This window comes from Vanessa tameamea, chromosome 26 (genome assembly GCF_037043105.1).
Source record: "Vanessa tameamea isolate UH-Manoa-2023 chromosome 26, ilVanTame1 primary haplotype, whole genome shotgun sequence".
In the NCBI taxonomy this organism is placed as follows: domain Eukaryota; kingdom Metazoa; phylum Arthropoda; class Insecta; order Lepidoptera; family Nymphalidae; genus Vanessa; species Vanessa tameamea.
Genome location: NC_087334.1, coordinates 4,746,342 through 4,772,203, shown reverse-complemented (window position 1 = coordinate 4,772,203; position 25,862 = coordinate 4,746,342). Strand labels below are relative to the sequence as shown.

At 33.3% G+C, this 25,862-nt stretch overlaps 1 protein-coding gene across 2 annotated transcripts in view; it reads right to left on the bottom strand.

Moving 5' to 3' along the window:
* Positions 1–629: 629 nt before the first annotated feature.
* LOC113393472 (catenin delta-2) overlaps positions 630–25,862 on the bottom strand; it is a 72,451-nt gene continuing 47,218 nt past the window's right edge. Inside the window, exons 3-20 of one of the 2 annotated variants that reach the window (XM_026630363.2) lie at positions 18,489–18,609; positions 17,792–17,914; positions 14,106–14,261; positions 13,365–13,453; positions 12,469–12,607; positions 12,276–12,372; positions 11,896–12,087; positions 10,805–10,986; positions 10,164–10,323; positions 9,545–9,734; positions 8,971–9,062; positions 8,442–8,617; positions 7,591–7,732; positions 6,803–6,975; positions 6,304–6,469; positions 5,699–5,827; positions 4,887–5,011; positions 630–4,013 (exon numbers count right to left, since the gene is read on the bottom strand). In XM_026630363.2, the coding sequence (XP_026486148.1) occupies positions 3,891–4,013; positions 4,887–5,011; positions 5,699–5,827; positions 6,304–6,469; positions 6,803–6,975; positions 7,591–7,732; positions 8,442–8,617; positions 8,971–9,062; positions 9,545–9,734; positions 10,164–10,323; positions 10,805–10,986; positions 11,896–12,087; positions 12,276–12,372; positions 12,469–12,607; positions 13,365–13,453; positions 14,106–14,261; positions 17,792–17,914; positions 18,489–18,609 (2,575 nt within the window). In that variant the 3' untranslated portion in view covers positions 630–3,890. The remainder of the gene's footprint in view (positions 4,014–4,886; positions 5,012–5,698; positions 5,828–6,303; positions 6,470–6,802; positions 6,976–7,590; positions 7,733–8,441; positions 8,618–8,970; positions 9,063–9,544; positions 9,735–10,163; positions 10,324–10,804; positions 10,987–11,895; positions 12,088–12,275; positions 12,373–12,468; positions 12,608–13,364; positions 13,454–14,105; positions 14,262–17,791; positions 17,915–18,488; positions 18,610–25,862) is intronic. The other variant, XM_064219067.1, reaches the window with a different exon arrangement.

Genomic DNA, 25,862 nt, shown 5'->3' with positions numbered 1-25,862 from the left:
CCGACCCGTAACAATAGTGTCGGTTAAGTACAAAACGTATAATCATCAATAAAAACGTGCACTCGCTAATGCTTATAGTAAATACAACTCCATTTATGCCTCTATTACACCTATAAATTCAATAACGGATTAATTTCAATACGTATAGGACACTACTAATAAATATATAAAACGTGAGCATTCATACAGATAGGATTTTTAATTTATTATTATTTTTAATTAAACATTCGACTATTACAATGAATTTAAATTATCTCAAATGTCAACTCACCGTACGTTTACGTTAATTCGTTCAGAAACCACACGAACTCGCATCGCTGCGCTACGTACAGACAATGTAACTATAATTTATATACTATAAAAAGTCACTAACAATATCTAATGCGATGAAACATAAAACAACGGAATGAAAGCATTTACGCAGCTTTTAATATTTCTTAGAAAAACATTCAAAAATCTTAATTCGTAATCGAGTCTCATTCAAACAAATCCTTATTTCAGATAAAGCAGTCACGAATATTATAAATACACAAACCCACGATCATAGGCCCTAATTTTAATAATTCAAAATAATAAAATAAAAATATATATAAGAAAAATAAGGAAAACGAAAATAAAAACAAAACAAAATTAAAAAATCATTCTTTAATATTCTGTGTATAATATAGGTAATTTCTTTCTTTATGTAAAAGAGCATATTTTCTATTAAAATCTACTTACAACATATGACAAACTATTTGATTACCATTAAATAATGTCGCAACGACAAATTAAGGATGGGTCGTTAAATAAATTTCAATAATATATTTTTTAAATAAAATATAAATAATCGAGTATTACCGTTCCAACAACTTTATATAGTCTGTGGTTAACCACAGACAATTATAAAACATTTGAATTGTCGCGTAACACTAAGACCGTGAAGAGTTACGACTTATATACTAGTTGAAAACTTCAAGTAATCTTATTAATATCGGGCCAGTAAAAAACTTGATTAATATTTATAGTATCGTTTAAATGTTTTATGACTTTTTAAGTTGAATACAGTTTTTTCACATTCGAAGAAAGATGTCTGCTGACGTAAATTGAATCAAAATAGATAATTATTGGTGTCTTAAATATTAATCAAATTTAATGCTGACCGTGAAATATGACAACTGATTAATATCGCAGCAAAAAATGATCTATACAATAATATATCAGTACATATAAAATTTGACATATACCTAATAATGCCTACAATTGTCTAATATTCTCACAAATGGAAATCATAAATTAAAATATATATATATATAAAAACGATTAAATAAAAATCCCTTAAGCCTAAACCGAAATATTGTTATCTGTGAAAATAATATAAAAAAAGTTTCGCTTCATAGAAGCGACGTCGCCCTGACAAGCAATATTGTATTGGAAAAAACTGTTGTACAATCGCTTAAATGTTTATAATAAAATATTATACAAAACTTACATACACTTAATAATAGACATTTAACATGTACTGCGCAGTCCGTCGACGTATGTATTCGTGCGAGAAAGAGACGGAAGTAATTTATTGCTATCCCTCTCGTTTCTTTAGTATCTAAGACCGCGTAGTGTATGCTCGATGCGTACGCCGTTACTTAAATCATATAATGCACTGAATGAGGGTAGTTTGTACCAGGTTACTCAGTCAACACCGCCATCGCTCGCGGACGTTTTGAAATGCATTATTGTGCATAAAATACTTCGAAAGTGAAACATCACATAACCTTAACCGTAATATTTTTAAATACAGTATAATATGTTCGATTACAAATAAATAGCTACACTATAACTAATTTCAAATAAAACGGAGGGAAATCATCTAATGAATCGTTTACTTAAACTAAAGCTGCCGACTTCATAATCGAATGATTATATCGAGAGATCAACATCGCTGTGGGGGCGAAATTTTGTCCTTTATATGAATACTAACTTTCCTTTCGTGAAAAGATTTTGACAAACATTCGAATACAAAGTCTTATATTAAGAGCGTTCTATATTTAAATGTACTTTCGTTTTTTATGAAAGTCAATGAATGCAGCCATATAATTTTAGCCCATATAAAATCGATTCACAAAAGGACAACATGCTAACAAAATCGATTAAATTTTATGAAAAAGATTATTTAATTTATATTTAATTGGATAACTATTCGATTAAACACTTAAATTGTTAAATGATTTAAATAAAGTTTAATTTCCCTTCTTACAACAGCCATGTGTTATTCCATATACATGTAAATTCATAAATAATTCATGAAATTGGGCTAGTCGTTTGAATGAAATAAAACTATTTTGACAGACATTTACCTCTTATTTGATTTGATACCATTAGTTTTAATCAGTTACAAAATTGTTCAAATATTTATTTTTATAGGAAATCAATTCATAAGCATGCCGATAAAATACCTACAATCTGTCAAAATAGTTTTATTTCAATGTACAGTCGATCAAATAAAAAGTAGATTTCTCGATAAGTAATAATATCAGCAGATTATATTGATCAACTGTACACAACATTAAAAAAAACTCGATGCGTGTCAAGTGCGTGTCTACAAACCGAATATTAAAGCTTACAAAGACATCCCAATAATGCTCTTAACGCTATATATGTATAAGACGGATATTCCTTAAGTATATAAGAGGACAATAGACACCTATATTACAATATTTGAAGGTCCTGGAATGAATACAATATATTACAAAAACTTCGTGTTCTCTTGTAACAGCCCGTCTGTAATAACGACCCTTAGGTACTATTGGGATAAGTCATCTACTTGTATAATTTAATACATATTGACAATATTCAAATCCTGAATATTAGAAAAGTTAAGAGTTAGCACGTAAAGGTATAAAGTATACGTTGATTTTTAATTTTACGTTATTTTCATACTTTTATCATTAAAAGTACAGTCGGCAAAAACATGAATGATTACATTTCCAAAATCAGGTAAATAATAATGATTAAATATTATATACTAAAACGTTTCCTTTATTGTTAAATATGTATCAACAAAATGTTTAGTATGTAAAAGTAAATATTGCCGAATGTACCTTGCAAATTGAACCTCAAGTACAATAATTGCACAATGATAGTGAGCCTCGATTTATTAAGAGAATTTCAATACACGACACCTACGGGAATCCCCTTTTGATATACGTTTTATAATATAATGGCACGACTATATACAGGGGAATTGACTTTATCGATTTTAACAAAAAACTAATTAAAATAATCGATATTATAGTTTAAGTGAGTGTTAGGCCACGTCAAATAAAAACAAATACAATGGAAGTTTATGATATAAGTTAAAGTGATTATGATTTTTAAAAAAATACGATGTGTTCAAACTAATGGTCTCCTTGTGTTAGATCATTCATAATAAATATGTTAAATCCATGCATATTATATTAATGTAATTAAAAAGTTTAAAAAATGTATAAAATTCAACATTTTTACTTTACAAAAATATGATTATGATAAAAAAATCACATACAAAATAATTTAAAAAAAAAAAAACTTTGAACCTGTAATTGTCAACGTTTGATAATATTTAGAATAATCATCAAAATCTATATATCATTGGCGTTAGCCGAAAAAAAATATACTTATAAGAGTCAAAACAAAAAGTAATTAATAGACAATACTTTATGGTTTTTTTAAACGACAACAACAAGAACGCCGACATACATAAATGTCATAATATGCTCTAATCTAAGTACAAAAAACTTGCAGTTTTAGAGACCAACACACCAAAGAATTTGGAGTTTAATATAAAGCCTGAAGTTATATGTTGTTATTGGAGACCCTGCAAATGGTCCTTACGATGTTCGGAGACCTGAGTTGCAGGAATAGTAGTGTGAAGTTTAGCGGCTGCTCGGCGGCGGCATTTGAGCTTGGACGCCTTGGAGGTTCATGGGTCGCCCGTTGGGGTTGCCCATACCTAACCCATCTGCGTAGTTAACATCCATGGCTGGTATGTCATCGTTCTGAAAACAGAATATAATTATAGTAGGTTATTTAAGTGTATATTAAGGTTACTTAATTAAGTAAATAAAATATATCTTAATCAAAATAAGTAGTTACTTATATGATATATATTTTTTCCTTTTTGTCAAAACAATAACAGACCATAGCCCAGGCAGAGTCACATTAACAGGATGTTATACAGGATTTTAATTATATATAATTGTTACATATATCATATTAATTTTTATATGTTATCATTAATGATTATTAATAAATCGACATAGTATCGATTGCAACTAATGTTGAAAATGTATTTATAATGTAAAAATCAGAAAATTATTCATTAAATTGGTGCAAATTGTGTATTTGTGACTTAAGGTATATGTTATAGTTTACAATAATGCAAGCCACGATTAAAGCATATTGATAATTTATGATTTAACATAATGGACATAATGATCTTATTATTACATGAATTTTCAAAACTGTACATTAATATAACATTAAAATATATATATACATATCTGTAAATTCTGTCAAAAAATATAAACAACTGTCGAAACTCTCAGCTTTTGAAAAATAACTGATTTTAGTCTCTATGTGTACTTATTACTAATATTTGAGTATAGGAGCCGGAGGAGAGGTGTAGGAGCCTTATTTTTTATTGTTAGAAATTGACATGTACTAAGATAAATTCGTATTTTAGCATGATTAACGGAATTTATTTTACTTTGCAATTTTTGTTTTAAGAGACTAATTAAGCATTCTATACGTAGCCAGTTAAATTTTTCGAATTAACTTTTCTGAAAAAAGTGACACTTCAACCACGTGTACACAATATAATTTTTTATCTGTTGAATAAAATGAAAACATGTTTCTTGTATATCGCTCACCTCCCGATGCCGCCGTATGGTGCGGTCCTCGTACCTGGTGCCGCCCGTGGACGCCATGGGGCGGCTCAGCGTGCTGTTGGCGGCGCCCGGCGAGTGTGGAGCACCCGACATGGGCGTGCCCTGACCTGCGCCGCCACACCACAGCCCGTCACACACCGACACATCGACACATCGACACATCGACACGCTCTTACGCTTACGACTCGCATTCTAATATACTACTATAACTGAAGTTACGCATCCTAGATACGAAACTTAGTTCTTGTATTTTTATTTATATTATGTCATTTCTCTGATGGTATGTTGATTTGAATGAATTTATGTTGATATGATGTTAAGCTGTGATTTTTTTTACGATTGTTAGTAGTAGTTGATAAGCATAAGAGGCAAGCCGTGTGTTTTTTACAAATAGACATAACCACAACATAACAACGAACTTTTTATACAATATATACAAGATGATAAATTTTCACCTTTTCTTTCTATACTATATATATGTTAAGTCATCGTCAGCCAAAATTGTGAAGATATTCATACATTTTGTACAACGTAATCACAAATAGGGAAAATATTTTATTATACAATATGCATTTCTCATGTACCATCGTGCTCATATACCGATAAAATACTTGCACATAGCAAGCCTTGCAATGAATTTTTCGTTTGCACGGATAAAGACTTTTTGGTTATTTATTGCGGTGTCTTTTTATTGTGATTAATTAGTTATGTTATGTAATTAATTCAGGCACATGCACGGCAAACGCGCACGCATTCGTGCGGGTCCACGCGTGCGCGCCGGCGAGCGCACTGACCGCTGGCGGCGGAGGGTGCGCGCGGCTGCGCGGCGCGGGCGGGCGTGAGGAAGTCCGCCTCGCGCCAGCCGTGCTTGCGGTACACCTCGCGCAGCTCCGCGTGCGACCACATCGTCATCAGCACTTGACCTGTACACACAAATGTATAATGTAGAAACTAGACGGTATAAACCGTATGATCAAAAACAGTATTCGTGGGGATCGACCGATAGGTTAGTCTTTAACATGTTATTGCATATAATCACCTTTATTCAAAAAGCCTATTTCTCATGATAACTGCGCCGTTTTTATTGTTCACAATAACAATCTAATGTTAATAAACAATTTAGCAGGAATATAATACTTACTAAATGCTATCCATAACTCAAGTCATAGCTAATGGCATTGAGATAACAATATTTTTAGCACTTTTAAATTATGTTTAATAATTGGGAAAAACAGAATCAACTCCTATGTTTCGCTTATAAACGTATAAACTAACTTCAGAAAACCGTTATTTGAAATTCGGAGCCATACCGACCGAAAACAGCCACCATAAGTTAGATACTAGGAAACACGTCTTCATCGATCCCACCCCGAACGGGGACGACATGTATCAGTCTAACCTGCAAACTTGAGCACTCTGGGCGTGTGTCGGTGCCGCTGCTTGGTGAGGTTCAGCAGCCGCTCGACGCCGCCCGCCTCCAGCAGCGAGCGAGAGAACTCCGCGCTCTTCTTGATCACCTCGTTGAGTGTCGCCAGCACCGCCGCTATCGTGTCGTCCGACGTGCCCTGAGGAGACCCATTAAATATTAAAACATTATACCTATAAACGTCCCCGCGGAGTGGAATACCCCACCCCGTGAGACGTAGAAATAAAAAAACGGATTTTATTTTTGCCAAGAACAGCACTTAGTGCCTCAACATCCCAAATAGTAGAAATAACAAAAGCAAGGCTCTTAAAGTTCGTCAAATCCCTTTTCTTCCCTTCTTACAAAGTTATAAAAAGTTTAAAATGTAAATCGAATATATACGCAGATGAGCTTCACTACACAAATTGATTTTATAAACATATACTATTTATATACATTTTATAGCTTTTATATTTATACAATCAGTACTAACCTGATCGTGCTGCTGATTGCCACTTGGCAGCTTCTGTACCAGATCCCGCATGGCGTATTTCCCTATCAGTTCCTTGTTCCTCTGATCGATGGCCAAGTTACGTAGCGCTGTAGCCACAGCACACACGACCCTATCCACTTCCATTCGTAATAATTCCACTAGGATTGGTAAACCTGGGGAAAAAATCAAGAATTCGTTTATTTTAATGTTAGAATTACTAAAAAATACCTTGAAGTCGTCAACTTATGTTTAACTTCTGTTACAAACACTTATTAAAAATAGCAGTATAGTTCGTGCATTGTTATAATATAAGAAATATTATTGTTTGTATCCTTGATATTATATAAAATAAAATGATAATTCATTTATTGAGATACATAAAACGCTACTATTTAAAATAACAGCCTGTATATACTCAACTGCTGGGTAAACGACTTCTCTCTTTAAGGAGAAAGTTGCTATTTAAATAAAAAACAATATAACCAGATTTTATAATTCTGTTTGTATCATAACAAGATACTTTAAGGAAAGGAAATATACATTTATGATATTCTTTAGATTTTCAGTGCAATATTTTTTATGCAAAAAAAACACTGTGTACAGTTAGAATTATCATAAATCAGCTATAATACGAGACATTTGACAAAACATATATAATATATCTTTGCCTTCCTAAATTAGAATGAAAAATTAACTAATTTGAACCTACTATTTCATTTATTTTTAACTACAAACAATATAAATATTTAAAAATCTTTATTAATATGATTAATAGAATTACATAATACCTTTCTCTTTCCTAACAGCAGCACGTATATCAATAGAGGGCTGCCAGTAACAAGCAGCCAAGTTCTGTAGAGCTCCCGCCGCCGCTTCCAACGTCTCAGGATTAGAACAGGTTTGGAGTAACGCCATGTACAATGGTACTACCTGTGGAAACGAAGTTAGAATTTTATTATATAATATTAGCATATGCGAGCAAATGGGCCACCTGACGGTAAGTGTTCACCACTGGCCATAGACATTTTCACCGTTAGAAATATTAAACATTCCTTAGATAGCCAATGTGCCTTCAATCTTAGCAACTAAAATGTCATGTTCCTTATGCCTGTATTTAAAGTGGCTCTCCCAACAAACCGGAACACATTCCTGTTAGGCGATAAAAGACATGATCAATGGTTGGTTGGCACTCAGACGGCGAGCCCGTCAATGACAAAGCCCTACAACCGAGTAGTACAAACAACAGGAACATAAAGTGGGAACCAGTGGTCAAGAAACCGATTAAATTATGTACAGTTAAACCTTAAGACAATACGTAATATACAAATTTTAAAAATAAGAAAGGCACTATTGTAAACCCGTATAAAGGTTATATATATATATACTCTGCAACTTATGCATTTGATAATACAATTTGATTACATTAAAGTTATATATATTTTTTAAAAAAATCGACAAATTTAAATATAATGTTTGATTTGATACATGATTGAAGTTTAGTCACACCTTTTTAGTTAGATATGTTTAGCATTCGGTTACTATTTAAACAGATTGCAATCCTTCAAAAAAATTGCGATCCCGTGGGGATTGGAACGTTGATATAATATATAACAAAAAAACGTCGTCAATTATCACTGACCTCAGGCGACCAGAGCATCTCAGTACCCTTGGGCACGCTGTACCCTAACTGCGTGTTAGTGTTGTTGTCCAGTTGCTGTGGTTCCGGATCGCTCTTCCCTAGCGGACTGGTCGAATTTGACGATGATGAACCTTCTTTCTTCTTTTTACTGCCACCGAAACATCCTAAATTCTCGCCTGTTTGAAATTAAATTAAAGTTGTTGACATGTGAAACTGCGAACGCAAAACTATTCATATAGTACTAAAAACTTTTTCTCCTATATCCAATATCTCCTCCTAAGTATTATGTGTTTTAGTTTATGTTAGTAGTTTTTTCAGTTCAGCATTACAATAAAATATTTCTTCATTTATTACATTAGATTTTAAATTTAAACTTACGGAAACAAACTAATATAAAATATTGCAATCAATTAAATATGAATTATTGAAATAAAATTATATGTCTTATGTAAGGGCTTCATTAAAATTTTAATGAACACATTTAGGATAAAGTAAATTAATTTGTCACATGAAACAAATCTAAAATTACCTTTCGATGCGCTAGCTTGTATCCTTGCCTGTCCAGAAGATTGTGTGGGCGGAGCTCGTGTATCATATAAAGGATCTTCTATTTCCTGACACCTGGAAGGTTTTTGGAGAAATTTAATAATTGAGATTTTGTAACGATGTTTTGAAATGTAAGTTTATATATTTATTTCGAAGATCACACGGCACGAACGGTTTAGTATGAAAGCTTAAAGTATTCAGTCACATTACACTAATGTTTGCTAAGGCAACAAAATAAACAACAAAAAAGTAATAATTATTGTGGTCATAAATGACTGCAAGTTTGATTTTTTATTAAAAATTATAGATCATAATATGATTTCACATAACTTCTCGTTGCCATTATCATATTAAGCGCGGTATCATTACGATGTCACAAATATTCCGCTTACATTCATCATCACATTACATTTTGTGTATTAATTGCACAAGGGTAGTTCCCAAAGTTAGCGGCGCATTGAAAATGTAAAGAATGGTCAGTATTCCTTTGAGCGCCACTGACCACTCAAGATCAGGCATTAGAATAAATGAATATAAAACAAAACGTGAGACGCGACCTGTAGGAGAGGTTCCTCAGCACGCAGACGCAGTTCTCCACGATCTTGGTGCCGATGGCGTTGGCGCTGAGCGCGGCGCGCACGGCGTGCAGCAGCGCCTCCGCCAGCCCCGCCAGCGAGCGCAGGCGGCGCCGCGCGTACTCGCCCGCCGACGACGCGTTGCGCAGCACGCCCGACGCGTTGCGGAACACTGCCGCCGACCACGCTTGCTTTATGCGCTAGTACTTCTACTCTTATTTATCGATCGCATCGATAAAACGTCAAAGGAATGTAACCAGTGAAGAAATCCACAATCTCTAATACTACTAATGTCCGTCTGTCGCTCTTTCGCTACCAAATCACTGAACCGAATTTGATGAAATTTGGTATAGAGCAAGCCTGAACTCCAAGGAAGGACATAGGCTACTTTTTTAATAAATAATAATTATTACATATTTAATTTATATACAGAGATTTTTGATAAATAAGGAAGCTGTCTGCTAAATGTGTATTAGAAAATTTGTTAAATTCAAGAAAAATATTTTTGACTAATTTCATACGTACATAATATACAGTAAACACATCGAGAGTTACATAATAACAACATAATTTTCTTTCCAAACATATATAACGATCTCACCGGTAGACCAGTAAGTATCGCCAGGGTTTGTGGGATGCCAGCCGGAGTGTGGTATGATAACCTTGTTTACAATAACTTGTGCCGCGTCATCTATTATCGACTGCTTGAGGTCTTCACAGGAAGACATATTCCAAATGACGCCCGTAACTAGTTCTTTCACCTGTAATAAATAAAAGAAACTTAAATCACAGTTTAAAGGTAATATTCAACCGTTTGAATTATATGACCAAACAATTTTTTTTTTTAAATATATATAAAATTCCATTATTATCGATCAAATACAATGCATAAACATAATACAGGCACAAAAGAATAAAGCTAAGGCTGTCGAATTGATTTCATGCAATCGGCACATTAGACTTTCTTAGTTACATATTTTTGAGAACATTAATGGTACTTAAATAAATGATAAAATAAAAAACATATTTCCTTGTCTTTCCATAATTTAAAATATATTATAAATGCGAAAGTAACCCTGTCTGTCTGTCTGTCTGTCCGTTGCTCTTGCATGGCTATACCAGTGAACCGAATATGATGAAATTTGCTACGAAGAAAACTCGAACTACAAGAAAGAACAGGTTACTTTTTTTGCCTAACACCTGACGACCAACCCCTAAAACTCCATGTCGCGGAGCACTGACCTCCATGTCGGTGGCGCGGCACAGCAGCGCCATGAGCGCGGGGATGCCGCCCGCGTCGCGGATGGCGCGCTTGTTCTCGTCGTTCTGGCGGCCGTAGGACAGGTTGCGCAGCGCGCCGCACGCGTTGCGGCACACCTCGGGGTTCTCGTGCGACACCAGCCGCACCAGCGGCGGGATGCCTCCTGGAAGCCGACACGCGACTACCTTCACGGGCGTTTCCTTGGCCACTACGTATTTTGTAGTATACGCATTTACTCGGTGATAGGGTTTTGTGCTTCGTGTGGGTAGATAGCACCCACTCATAGTATGTGATACCGGTAAGCGGCATTACGTAGTACAAGGGAGATTAACATCTCAGATCCCAAGCTTAGTGGTGCATTGGCGATGTAAGGAATGAATAAAATTTCTAACGGAAACAATGTCTGTGGTCAGTGGTGACCACTAACCATTAGGTGGCCCAGAAACATGTATCACCATCAGATCATGACAGGAAGAAATAGTAATTCCACTTGTGTTTGCGCACAATTTTGTGTATTATAATATATTCCGCCCAGTTGACTTGTCTCACGTGCGAATTCCCGTGGCTCAAATCGGTCGTCCTGAACTTTTTCTTCAGAATAATCGCATGTAACATATTTCAAATACTAACTTACATATTATTCTGTATACAACTTTAAAATATCATTAACATTTTATATAATTTTAGTCTTATTTATCCTCCAATTATTTGGTAATCTTGTGTTTGACAATAATCCAAGGTAGACAGGCAGACTGTGCGATTCTTACATCGCTAGTTAAATACCTGGAATATTTTGATTACAAATCGACGCCTACAATTTATACTACGCTAACTCGAATTTTAGTGAAAATCGTTTTGTTATGCCAAGTTGCTTAAAATATGTTATTTTATATGTATTAATAAAATCGTGAAGAAATATACAAAATTAACGAAGTTACAAATTTATACAATGCTAACTAAAGGCAATTTTTGAAATCAATCGATTTATATTACGCTAACAATTATTAGTAGAATGTGCGCACACTCTTGAGTTAGCGTAGTATAAATTGTTGGTGTCGAAATATAAAATAACCTAAGCTCCTGGTCTTCTGTTTGTTCGGGTCGTCCATGTAAGTGAGGTGCTGCAAGTACGCCGCAGCGTTTGCCTTCACCACGTCAGAGGGAGAGTTGAGGAAACCGATCACTTCCGGTAGGTTTGGATCTCGCCATTGCAGCCCACCGCCATCCTCACGACCACCGACACCCACGCCGACACCACCATGAACTGAAATAACATATTAATACGGTAATTTTACTACAAACGTTGCCATCATTAACTATATCTATTCCTTAAGCAAAATATACGATATTATTTTATATATAAAATATTTATGTAATATCAATACGCCATTAAAATGTCAATATTTCAAACTATTGAACTAATAATTATATTATTTATGAAACATAAATTACCTAATGCCATTCCCGCCATTTGTTTTTGTAGTTCCTCTTCATCACCATACATCGATTGACCGCCTGTGCTTCCCAAACTAAGACCATTTTGCGAATCCTGAAAAAAGAATATCAATATTCATCTTTATAAGCAGGATAACTTAAAATTATTTAATGACACGTCATAAAGTTAAAAACAAAAAAAAAATGTTACCTTAAAAGGAGGCGGTTGGTGCGGAGGATCATACGCAGCGGGATAGTGTTGGTATGCGTACGCGTCGCCCGCGTATTCTCCGCGCGGTGACGTCACGCAATAGTGCCGCCCCAGTTGCTCTAAAGACGCTGAGTCGTACCTATAACAGGCAATAATACATTTATAAAATTAATCCTTAAAGTAATGCTTTTAAAATAATTTTATAAATTAAAATAAATAAATATTGGACAACATCACATACATTACTCTGATCCCAATGTAAGTAGCTAAAGCACTTGTGTTATGGACATCAGAAGTAACGACGGTACCACAAACACCCAGACCCAAGACAACATAGAAAACTAATGAAATTTTTCTACATCGACTCTCGGAGTGGCGTACCCATGAAAACCCTCGTTACTTCTGATGGAGGTCGTCGTTAGAAACGGAATAACGACAAGTTAGTTAAGCGTTAGAGATATAATAGATATTTAGTTTATTTCATCTATGTTCGTTTGTGTGCAAACGACATTTACAGTAACAACGATAAAATAATATTGACGATAGAAACTGGCAGCCCTATTGAGTACTCTTACGGTTACCAACCATTATACTCCTGTTCAATTAAAGAATAAGTCACTTACGGAATAAAGACAAGATATTTAAGTGTTAGAGATAAATTATATATCTGGTTTATTTCTTCTATGTTCGGTTGCGTGCAGAAGGTATTTACAGCAGCAAAGAGGAGAAAATACTCCTTGTGACGATGGCAACTGGCAACCCGATCGATTACTTATACCGAGTACGACCACGGCTCTTAGTGTTGCCAACTATTATACTTTTGTTCAATTAAAGAATATGTTTATTAAAAAGTGTAGTAGGTATCAAATTTTATAGTGTTATATTTGAGACAATACCTCTGTTGCAAATGTAGATTATGCTGAGACGGCATTGCTCCTGGGGAGGCGCTACGGGGTGACGCACTGCCTCCACCTTCTACGTACTCCTGAAAACAAAATCATACCTATTTCAGAACACATAAATACCTATTTAAAGTTATACTACAATACTATATAAAAGATTCAATAAGAATGTACGAACAACATAATTTGTACGGAGTAACATAACGAACGTGAAAATGCAAAAACTTTCCATACTTTTTATATTCTACCTTAGATAATTTATGTATTAAACAAACCGACCAACTTTATTATCTTGGTGTGCGTGAGAGCTACACTCGACACTCGGCAAACTTTACTAGTGAGCGTGTAGTAGTTACTTAGTAGCCACTATTTTTGTTGCAAGATTTTCGATTCATTCTTAACTTTGACAATATATAGATGTTGATTACATATAGAGAATATCCAAATTTAGTTGTTCGACTTTAATAATGCCCATATGCTTAGATATGGGAAGATCTAACAATATTTAATGTACTTGTTCAAAATAAAGTTTCTAACTTTCAGTTTTTTTTCTATATGTGTATGTATGTTCTTTGCCTATGTCATTCTTTGACGAGTGCTATAAATTCATTAGTATATATGTATTTAGCTCTTTGTTCACAACTAAGTAATAATTTTTGACATCATATCTGTACAGCCGTAAAAAATACACTAAACGCGCCTTAAGACGTATAACTTAAGGATCAGGACTCTTACCTGTGCCATATACGCCGGCACTTGAGGATCCACGAGGTACGCCGGTTGGGCCGGATAGGCAGCTCCATAGTGCGCGTATGTGCCATAGTGGCCGCCGCCAGTACCCGCGCCAACGCCGCCAGCGTAACCGCTACCCACAGACACCGCTTCCATCACCTGCAAAAATAGTATTTACTGTAATACATATATACTTTATTATTTGAAATATACTCATTTGCCTTTTTTTAGGTAAGCGGACGGGCAAATGGGCCACCTGATGGTTAGTGGGCATCATCTCCCATAGACATTAACGCTGTAAGAAATATTAACCATTCCTTAATATAGATATCCCTCGGAACTATATTTACACTGGCTCACCCACCCTTCAGTACGAAACGCAACAATACTAAGTATTACAGTTTGTCAATAATATATTTAATAAGTGGTAATAAATTTAAACCCATAGTATTTATTTAAATCTCTATCGGGTAAGTAAGGAATATCAAAGTAAAAATAAATACACTCACAACAATTGAATCTTAACAAAATTAATTTCTGTATTTACATCAAATAGTTTGGGCGTTGATCGTATACAATATAATTATACCTGGTACTCGAATTAAAAAGGGTGTTTGGATAAAAAAAACGAGTATGGGTTTAAAGTATCGAGTTTGAGGTTAATGACTTACTAATTATTCAAATCGATATCAAAATATATCAACAAACAAAACGTCAACACTACTGAGGTTTAAAGAGTTTTTCTGCATCATGACAAAATATCAATTTCGGTTAGTTACGAAGTGTAGAGAACGAACAGAAATCAAGCTATACGAATTTAACGTACATTCAAACGGACAAGAGTAAATTTACCATTTTTACACAAACTATTCTTCAGTTACAGTACCGGGCCTTAGTATTGGATACACAGATAGAGCACTCGTATAATTGAAATCCTAATAACTATTAATTTCATACATTGATATAAACGACATGTACCAGTGGCTAGAAGGCGTGCAAGCACCACTTCAGCTTAATTAGAGTTTATAATTCATCTCGTACTCAGTGTTGAAGGGGCATTACCTAATTTAAATTAAATTCTGCCACATGTATACCAACCCTGGTAGAATAATCTCCATAAAACCTACCTCTCAAAAGGAAGAGAAGACGTTAGCCCCCTATGGGGCTGTTACTTTATACATATAACACTTTAATTTTAATATGCGAGTTACTTTCTTCTGGAGGCATTCCAGAGCCAAAGCCAAATGCTTGATATAAAAATACATTGTCATTGTAACCGAAATGACATGAAAAATATCTACTATAGGATCAGATGAAGTTCAATTCAGCTCGAATTTAACCTAAACATAGAAACATTGCAAGTTAAATAAAAGCTTGTAAAAATGTCATGTAATATATTGTATACTATCCCTACTGTATACTATCCCTACAATGCCAAACGCCGTATAACAATAAAAAACCTGATAAAATGTACCCAATGAATTCCGAGACGAGGACTTCAAATTAAACTAAAAACTACGCGATTGAAGTCGCGCGTGTGCGTTACGCGTTTACTTTCAAACACAATGAGTTCAAATGAATAGACATATTTGAAATATTAAAAAGTGAAATGTATGTGAAACTACGCGACCTGCCTGACTTAGCATTTCGAGTTTATTTCTCACGAAACGCAATTTCATGAGAAATTTCTTGAAATATCACCTGAATTCAATCAACTATGTCTTTCATATTGAAATCTTTGAAAAAAATATAATTTATCAAAATCCGTTTTTCTTTAATTATGGAAACAGACTTTTTAGAACTCTATTATCACATGATTGAAATGCTTTTTTTATCAAATCAAATTTATTTTTCGAAAATAAAACGGGAGCCGAAATCATTGTTTGTGTACTAAAAAATATTTAATATCTTCAAGCGAACTGAGGAGATTTTAGAAACCGACTTTCATTTTATTTTATATGTCCATTTCCTTCGAGTGTGTATTTTTCGTGATAAGCGTTATCATTATTATAGTCATTTCGTGTACATGACGTTTACTTTCTGCCATTTTACGATTGTGTTCTCAGTTTCCCAGTTGGAAATAGAAACAAGAATTTTTCTTTTTATTTATGTTCTGCAATCTAGAATGTTAGTCTTATCGCATCCGTGTGGAGCTAGGACGAGTAGCTAGTATCTAACATAACGAAACCATCTTTTCGAAGAATAATATGATCAGACATCCCCCCTTTCTTATTATAAACTTTGACGCCTCACCCCTTGGTCATTTCCCGACCACATTAGTTCCAAACTTATGTGATTCGTTGAGATCAAAACAAAAGTTCGAAAAACAATATGATATTGCTCTTTCGTATCCAGAAATGTAATCAATATCTATTAACCTTCGTGAAATCATCGGTCTATTTGAAATCTTCTCTCTATATTCTTTACGTATATTATTTATTAATTTAACATCTTATAAACAACATTAAAACTATATAATAAAATGTGTTTACAAAACTATCATTTTAAATATTGAAATTAACGTTATTTGCAAATTGTAATCAGATATTTGAAAGATCGTTAGTTATTAATGTATAAAACGGATAATTATTATCACCTATATAACGAATGCATGCGTTTTATTGTTAACTAGCAGTCCGCCCGTCCCGCCGTGTTTACAGTACCAATTTTTTTTATTAAAGAAAGATCGAATGTTTTTTGTGGATCTTAATTTGAAATCAGCGATATCTCCTGGAGATATTCTGTTCTAAGAAGTATTTATTTCCATATTAGACAAACATAGTGATAGCTCGGCTAATAGGCATGATATAATTATAATTTATATTATAGCACTCAGGAATAATGTAACTTTCTTCCAGTATTTTTTTTTACAATTTGATCTTTAGTTCCGAGAATACCCCATACATACATACAAACAAATTGAACTTTTTTATAACATTAAGTTTACATTACGTTACACGTGACATATAGACCAGGCAACGAGTTTCCATGCGACAAATTATAAATCACCTTGCGGGCTAGACAAAGGGCATTCGACATTTGCGGAAACGATTTCAAACTTCATTTTCGTCTAAATTACTCCTTACAATACATCGATTGTTATGACGCGATAAAACGAAAACATTTCCAGACACTAAAGCATTTTCTACGAACGAAATCGACAATCGCTATGTGACTTTGTCACGGTCTGCCATACTGGCTCCTTTGCTTTATAACAAATATTCCTAAGTGACATTTGCGAAATAAGAACTAAAAATTGAACTAAAACAGGAATATATTGTACACTTTTCTCATCTATAAAATATACATAAAATACTATTTGTCGTTTTAGGGGTCGACCGTCAGGAGTTTGGCATAAAAAAAGTCTTAGCCTATATTTAACCTTGGAGTTCAAGCTTGCTTCATACCAAAATTCATCAAAATCAGTACAGCGGTGAAAGAGACCTACAGTCAGATAGACAGAGTTATTTTCGCATTTATATTATTAGATGACTATAGAGAGTGTGTCGATGTGCTAAAATCAAAAACGTCGCATAATCTTGTCTTAGCGTGCCATGTATAGTTATGTAGAGGTGATGCATGACGAAACACCGATCTCCTTCAAAGTTCCAAGTCTTTTGGTTTAGATGGCGATTCATCAACTTTTATGATAAGCTATAACAAAAGTATACATAACGTTATACACTTACATGAGGGTACTTCTGCGATGGCGCCATGGTGAGGTGACCCATGTGGTTGTAGTGAGCGGCGGGCGACGAAACATACTGCCCATAGTCTGGCTCCACGCCACCACCGACGGGGTAATCGCCCGCCTACAGAGTAACATGATAGTTACATTTTGTTACATATAACCAACACTTTTAATAACAAAATATATCATTAGTTTAATATTTATTAGAGCATTCATATAACTTATATTTAAAGATAGGTTTTCTTATTTAGGTTGTTTAATCTATCTCAATCACAGACCTATCTTTTTTTTGTAAGTATTAATAATATGTTATCGCGTTGTTCTGTTTGAATGATGAGTAAGTCAATGTTCATTACAGGCACGAGAAAATAACAAGTAGGTTCTTACAGCACCAATTTTATAATAAGTACCTAAGAACGATATTTAAACTAAATAAATATATTATTATTTATAGTGTACAAAAATCAACGAATACTAACTCCATCAACAGTTTTTTTTTTTTATAAAAGTAAGTATTTGTGAAATCCTTTGCGTTTGATAGAGTATTGACGAAGAAATAACTTATCCTTCCCAGCCTTGAAGAGCCAGTGCTAATGGTCGGAGATGGACACTTCTCAGACTTGATGTTGTGAGCAGGATAGATATACTGGTGGTCTTGTTCAAGTTCTGGTGCGATTGTACCAGAGTATACATACCTGCATAGCGAGGTGGTGCTGATGCGCAAGCGCAGCGGATAACTCCGCGTCCTCGGTGGAAGCGTCGGACCGCGACACAGGACTGTGTTGCGGACCATACGCACCCTCTACCGGACCGTTACTGTAACAAAACAAATTATACATTTTAAAAAAAAAACAGTGGTCACAAAATTACATGTACATTTAAATACCTACTTATTTTAAGATAGCTGTTAAACTGATTGGATTTCTTTTTAGTTTCCAGTTAAATATAAACATACTAAACTTAAAATTCACAGAACAGTTAACATTAAAAAATATTTAATCGATATAGAAAACGTCACACTTCTTAATAATTAAAACTGAGAAAAACCGACGAAAGAATATAAACTGACAATATAAATATAACAAAATTCAATAATACATTTGTTTCATCCATATGCAATAATTGTACAGTTCTATAGTATATATTAAATGAACGTTAATAAGGTTTTATTATAAGCTCACAAATTAAAGAGACGTCGTTATCGCGATTATCGAATGTCTGACCGCTGCAGTAAATGTAGTGTTTGTCTAATTAACTGGAACCGTTACCAATACCTAGACCGCTAAACTAAAACACTGTTAGTATTCCATTAGCCGTTCAATATATTTAGCACCACAACGAGAAATAATAAAAAATGAGTTATATAATCAGAGGTTAGCAACATTTTGTGTAAATATAAACATTAAAATTGCTAATACAGCATGGAAACAAACCATTTTTATTTTTTATCTGTTTTCAAAAAACCCACAAGTAAACATTAAACGAACCGTAATCAAACGAAGTCGTTATTACTCTTTAGCAATACTAGCTGAAAGCCGCGGCTTTACCCGAGCGAAATTTATAAAACTTATCATAACACGCACCCCTCTTCACCTCCCCATTTAACCTCAAACAAACATTGATTAATTCTCCATACAAATATCCACCCCCTTTTCACACCTTTAAGAGATAATTTCCGCATTAAAAAACGATCATTTGTACTTCCGTCCGTCCGTCCGTCCTATCTTTATAACAAATTTCATCTAAATCGGTTCAACGGTGTCAACGTAGACCTTAAAATACCGCGTTGTTACCTCAATAGACAGACTTACTTTCGCATTTATAATATTAGTAGGGATTATAAAAGTCACTTTTTTTATTGATTAAACAGAAAATTTTATGGTTCAATGACTTTTAAGTAATTTCTTTTTAATTCCTATAAATATCGATGGCCGATAGCCCAGCGGTTCAAACACGTGAAAGCATCGTATGAAAACTCTGCTATGTGAGTATCCACCCAATCGCATTGGAGCAGCGTAGTCAAATAAACTTCAAACCATCTCCTCGAATAAAGAGTATTCCTTAGACCAGCAGTCGAACATTTACAGGCTGTTTTACTAAAGTAATCTAACCTAAAACTGTTATACACCTTCCACAGATTATAAAAAAACAAATGGCAGATGGAGCACACGGATCATTAAAATGAAACAACAAGAGCGAATACAAACAATTGTAAATAATGCCGGTAATTAATAATAATAATTAAAGTGACAGTACCTTTGACATTCGCTTTCGATTTTAAATTCGTTCCTTCCGCCTATATTTTATGTTTGTCAGTGTTACTAACATAAATGGTAACCCACTGCATAAGTTTGGATTTATAGTAAATTTTTTAAATGTCACGAAACGTAAACAATAGCGACGTTTGACAAATGCTATAGACTTAACTTTAGTTTACAGGTGTACAAAACTTTTGGTCCTAAATTAGGAGACAGTTTAATCATTTATGTATATGCATATATTTATTTATTTTTAATTGCACACCAATACTTAAAAGGGATCGTAACAAGCACATATATAATAGTACATACATAATATTTTTAAATCCTTTATAATAATATCTCACTTATTTTAAAAGATTTGATAGATACTTTTAAACTTGATTTTTTTTTAGCAGACGGATCTGAGCTGATTTTCGATTTTGCATTTGGAATCAATTGTGATATACCAAAGAATTGTATCAATTATCAGTTCTATGCGAATCATTGTAAACTTACCGCAATTTTTTTGTCTATTTTAACATTTCATTGGAACGTATTGTTGTGCCTTAAGTAATAACCATGCAATATTTATTAATAGACATTTAAAGTGGATTAACAGATCAGAAGAACACATATCCACTTAAATTACAAACTCGTTAGAGACTAGTTGAGAGATCTCTCAAAAATGTTAAGATTAATTGGACTCCTATGTTCAAGTTGTTTCCAACGAATCAGAGTTCATTTTAATTAATTAGTTTAATATGAAGGATATTCGGATTTGTTTATTCTTCGTATCATTTGAAAGTGCGGCGACTTTACGTTAGTAGAAACAAAAGACGTTCCCTTCTTAGAAACTAGACACCGTCTTTGATATCAAAGTATAGTCTAGATCTGTCACTTGTGAGTCTACGTCGCTTCTTTTTTTAAAGGCATGCTTTTATTCAGTTTTTTCATTCGTTATTCTGTGATGTCAAACAAGAATGTATGAAGCTAATTGCAGTATTCTTAATGATGTTACCATCATAAATGTATGAGAAAAATAATCATTTTAGTGCATGAGAGTTTTAAATGTATTCAATACGAAATATGTAATGTTTTCACATCAAGAGTCCTATTACTACTTCATTAAGGTAGATATTTGAATACTTAATTATTATTTATATAAACTCTGAGTGAATCTTTTCTAGCTTTTTATACCACTCGAGATGCCGAAATATTTTATTAGAGTCTTATTTTATACTTTGAAGTAAAATTATGTCATACGATTTTACAAGATACTTAATAAATGACAAAGTACCACGGACCTTTTAGTTAAATATTATATTAAAGAATAATAGTTATTGTTAATAAATTATTTATATTCTAAAGAAAGAACGATAATAGGCTGAGGGGTCGGGATAAAAAGGCTCGTGTCATCAAAATTATAAACTAATGAAAATAATCTATTTTATTGTAAACTAGCGATCCGCCCCGGCTGCGCACGTGTGCAATGCTGATATTACATAAATACTATTAATGTGTACAATACTATAGTACATTATTTTCATCTATCTCGTAGGGTTCAGCCACCGTTTGCAATGTAAACGCAAAAAAATGTGTTTATTTACGACATCACATTAGAAACCTCTAAAATGATCTGTGTTTCTCTACTATATTATGCATGTATTATACATATACACCTTCCACTTTAATCACTGTATCTATTAAAAATCCAGATAAAAATCCGTTGCGTAGTTTTACAGACGGACAGCGAGAAGCGACTTTGTTTTACTCTATGTAGTGATTAAATGTCCCGTACCTAATTTTATTTGTCTGTTTACCTTAAGTTTATTGTAAAAAGTGTACTTAAAACTATTCAATGACATATATACATAATATTTATTAAGCAAATATTTAAATTCGATTTTTATAAAAATAATAATCACCAAATTATCTACAAAGAACTAGTTTCGCTAAAGAAACAAAACTTAAGGTTTAAGGTTTTTTGGTTTTAGGTTAATTAACCTAAAAATTAGCAACATTTTTTTACAATTGAATACAGCGTAGGAATGTGCATTGGCCAAGTTCAAATAAACCATAAGAATAAAATGAATGTAATTAGATATTGATATATATGAATATATTATAAATGCAAAAGTAACTCTGTCTGTTATGCTATGACGGTATTAAGCTGAACCGAATTTGATGAAATTCGGTATGAAGCAAACTTTAACTCAAAGGCAGGACATACACAGGCTTTTTTGTTATTGTATCGGTAGGCGGACGAGCAAATTGGCCACCTGATGGTAAGTGGTCACCACCGCCGATAGACAATGGCGCTGAAAGAAACGCTGAAACAAACCAGAACACAACAATACTGAGTACTGTTGTCTGGCCGTAGAATATCTGTTGAGTCGGAGGTACCTACCTAGACTTGCACAAAGCTCTACAACCAAATGTCACGCATTGGCGGATAAGGGATGGCCAACACTTATTAGTGTCAATATCTATCATCGTTGATGAGACCCACCATCAGGTGACCAATTACAAGTCTACCTAAATATTGTTAAAGACAACCAGATTTATATAATAAACTTAAATTTATGTATAAGACTAATATCGAATATTAAATCCTTATGAAAGATACGAACACAGATATAAAATAAAAATACAATAAAAAAATAAAGATATCTTCATTAAGCTAATAAGTATATCCGATCTCGACATCATATAACCGACTTCAATACAATTATAAAAAAGCCGTGAGCGGATCGATTAAAATCAATTTACAACACGGAATTTAATGTGTTAATTACACGCGGACAGACCGGACGATATTACTTTTAAAACGTGTAGCACAAGCAAACGCTAAGATTACAAGATAATCGCGCTCAATAATTTAACACAGGACGATTTAAATATATAATACTGTTCAAGCATTTTTGTATGTAACGGTATTATAATTACAAATACAGAATGAACTCTGAAATCATACCTATATTCATAATCTTACGCATATTTTAACTAACGTTATAAAGTGTTAAATATCTTAAAGGTAATATATATAACACCCTGTAAATGTCCCGATGCTGGGCTAAGGCCTCCTTTCGCTTTTGAGAATGGAAGCCTTTACAAGCTGCTCCAATGCGGGTGGATACACATGTAGCAGAATTTCATCGAAACTAGACACATGGAGATTTCCTCACGATGTTTTCCTTCACCGCCGAGCACGAGATGAATTATAAACATCAATTGAGCACGTGAAAATTGCACGCACGCAAGCACAGCGGTGCTTGTCTGGGTTTGAACTTGCAATGCATGCGTCCTTATCACTAGGCCATCTAGGCTCCTGTTATTCATATTAGAATAATTTATTTATAATTAAATTAAAAGCTAATAAACTGTGTTCGTAACATAGTATAATTAACACATAGTAACTAATTTAATCATTTTAAAGGGAATATAAATCAAATCAAAACTTTATTACCTTTATATCATAACAAACTATATAAACAGCTAGTGGTCGCCCGCGGCTTTGCTCGCGTTAGGTATAAAAAACGTACCATATGTCTTTTCTTGGAGTTATAGATTTCTTTATACTGAATTTCATCAGATTTGATTTCATGGTTCAGTCGTGGAAGTTTATATAAGACAAAACATTTCTCACATTTAATAACAATGAATCAAACGATATATTTTTTAATCTTATCTAATTTACGAATAAGATAATGAACCTTAAAAACGACTTACAACATTTAACGGCTATGCAACAAGCTGATATAACTTAGAACAATATCTATATAGCTCGCGGCGTTATACGTTCCAAGTTTGTGAAGTTGTCAATAGATAAGAAAGTTAAGATGTTGGATTGCTGAAGTTAGTAGAATTATATTGATAAGAAGGTCATTATTATTTAAAACATATATCTGTGTTTTTACCACTAGCAACTTTTATCGTACGCTAATTTACATATAGGTTTACAAAACTAGCTGAGCAAATTATACAAAAATATCATAAAAAAATGTTGAGATTTCCAAAATTCGTATGGCAATTGTAAAGTTAATTAGCCAAGATATTATATTATGATGTATTTATTTAATACTATGTAATATATACACTAATAAGTTTCGAATTCATAAGTTATAACTGGCCATAGTCACATAATTACTTTAATTATGTAACTATGGCAACGGGGGAATAAACTAGAAGGCACTTGACATTATTTTTGAATATAATTGTTAACAATAAAATATTTAAATAAGAAAATAATCGACTTTAATTGGAGAAATAAACTTAGATCCTTTTACAGTGAAGAATGTAACTATGTTAAATTTCAAGTCAATCGGACTTTAGGACATAGTATATATAAAAAAAGAAATAAAAATAATACGTACAAAACAAAACAGTCTTAGTTTGTTCCATAGCACATTTATAAACCGAAATAATAAATTGTTATGTACATGTCGAATGACCAAATCAAATGTCTGTCAACACGTGTCGACATTTGAACCCTTTGTTTGAACCCTTTGTTTTTATTAAATCGTAATTATTGTTACATACGTTCGTGTTGCTTTTAAGCATGTACAGAATGCCCTGTAAGTAAGAAGTATGGTAATCACATGCGTAAGTACGAAAGGGTATTATATTTTGTGTATAATTTGAAGCTCAATTATAAAGAACTTAATTATTTTTTCTGTCTTCTTTTCCCCGCCCGTGTCTGAATCTATTTGGGCGCGGAGCATGTCTTCCTTTCCGTTCTCCTCTATTATTCATCACCTGATCGTCTCTCTCATATCCCTCCTCACACACTCCATCACGAAATTAAAATCAAAACATACTTTATTCAAGTAGGCTTTTGACAAGCACTTTTGAATCGTCATTTTACAAACTACATTAAGTGAAACTATCCATCGATTCGAAATGTAGATTCTACCGAGCAAGAACCGGCAAGAAACTCAGTAGTAACTCTTTCAACATTTGAAATACACAGTTATGTTAGCCAAATACAATTATATATGTATATAATATATCCTGCCTGAAATTCAACCAGTATTAGCTCCACGCCTTTCTATCGTCTATATAATTCTGTATTGAATATTAGCTAATATCCATGTTTAATTTAATTTAGTCAAATTTTGTCTTATTAAATTAAATAGTGAAAAATACAAAAACTTCAGACCTAAGAGACAATAATCTTCCTCTATTTAGATTGATTATAAATAGTACCGTTTCTGTAGAGAAAGTTTTCATAAAAACAAATGTCGGTAGAACTATCATAACAAATATTATAATTACATCATAATAGATATACTAAAATTCAAACCCAGAGCGTACAAGCAAATATAACTTTTATGTTGAATTAATCATAACTCATAACGATCATAATCCGATAATGTAATAAAAACTTACTGACCATTTTCTATCCGGTGGATGCTACTTTTCCGATTTCGATGTTTATTTTAACTTTCTACAGGTGTTTAATGTCACTTACGAGGCACGAGTAAATTTAAACCTTATTTAACATTAAAATTGAGTCTAAAATCATATATACCTAAAAATAAAAGTGAATGTTTACGTAACTTTAGTTCACGTTTGTCCAAACGTTTTCGATATCTGTGATCTATTGAACAGTTTCATTTTTATAATAAAAAAATAAACATATAGACAGGAACAGTTTTTGAACATCTGCGGATCATTTATTCAAATGAAATACAAATAAACTTTATTCAATTACGGACTTACAAGCACTTTTGAAGTTATCACAAATCCGTTTATCGTTTACGGTCTAAAACAAATGACAAATACATACATAACATTTCTCAACAAATTTCTATATGAGTAAAACTGTTA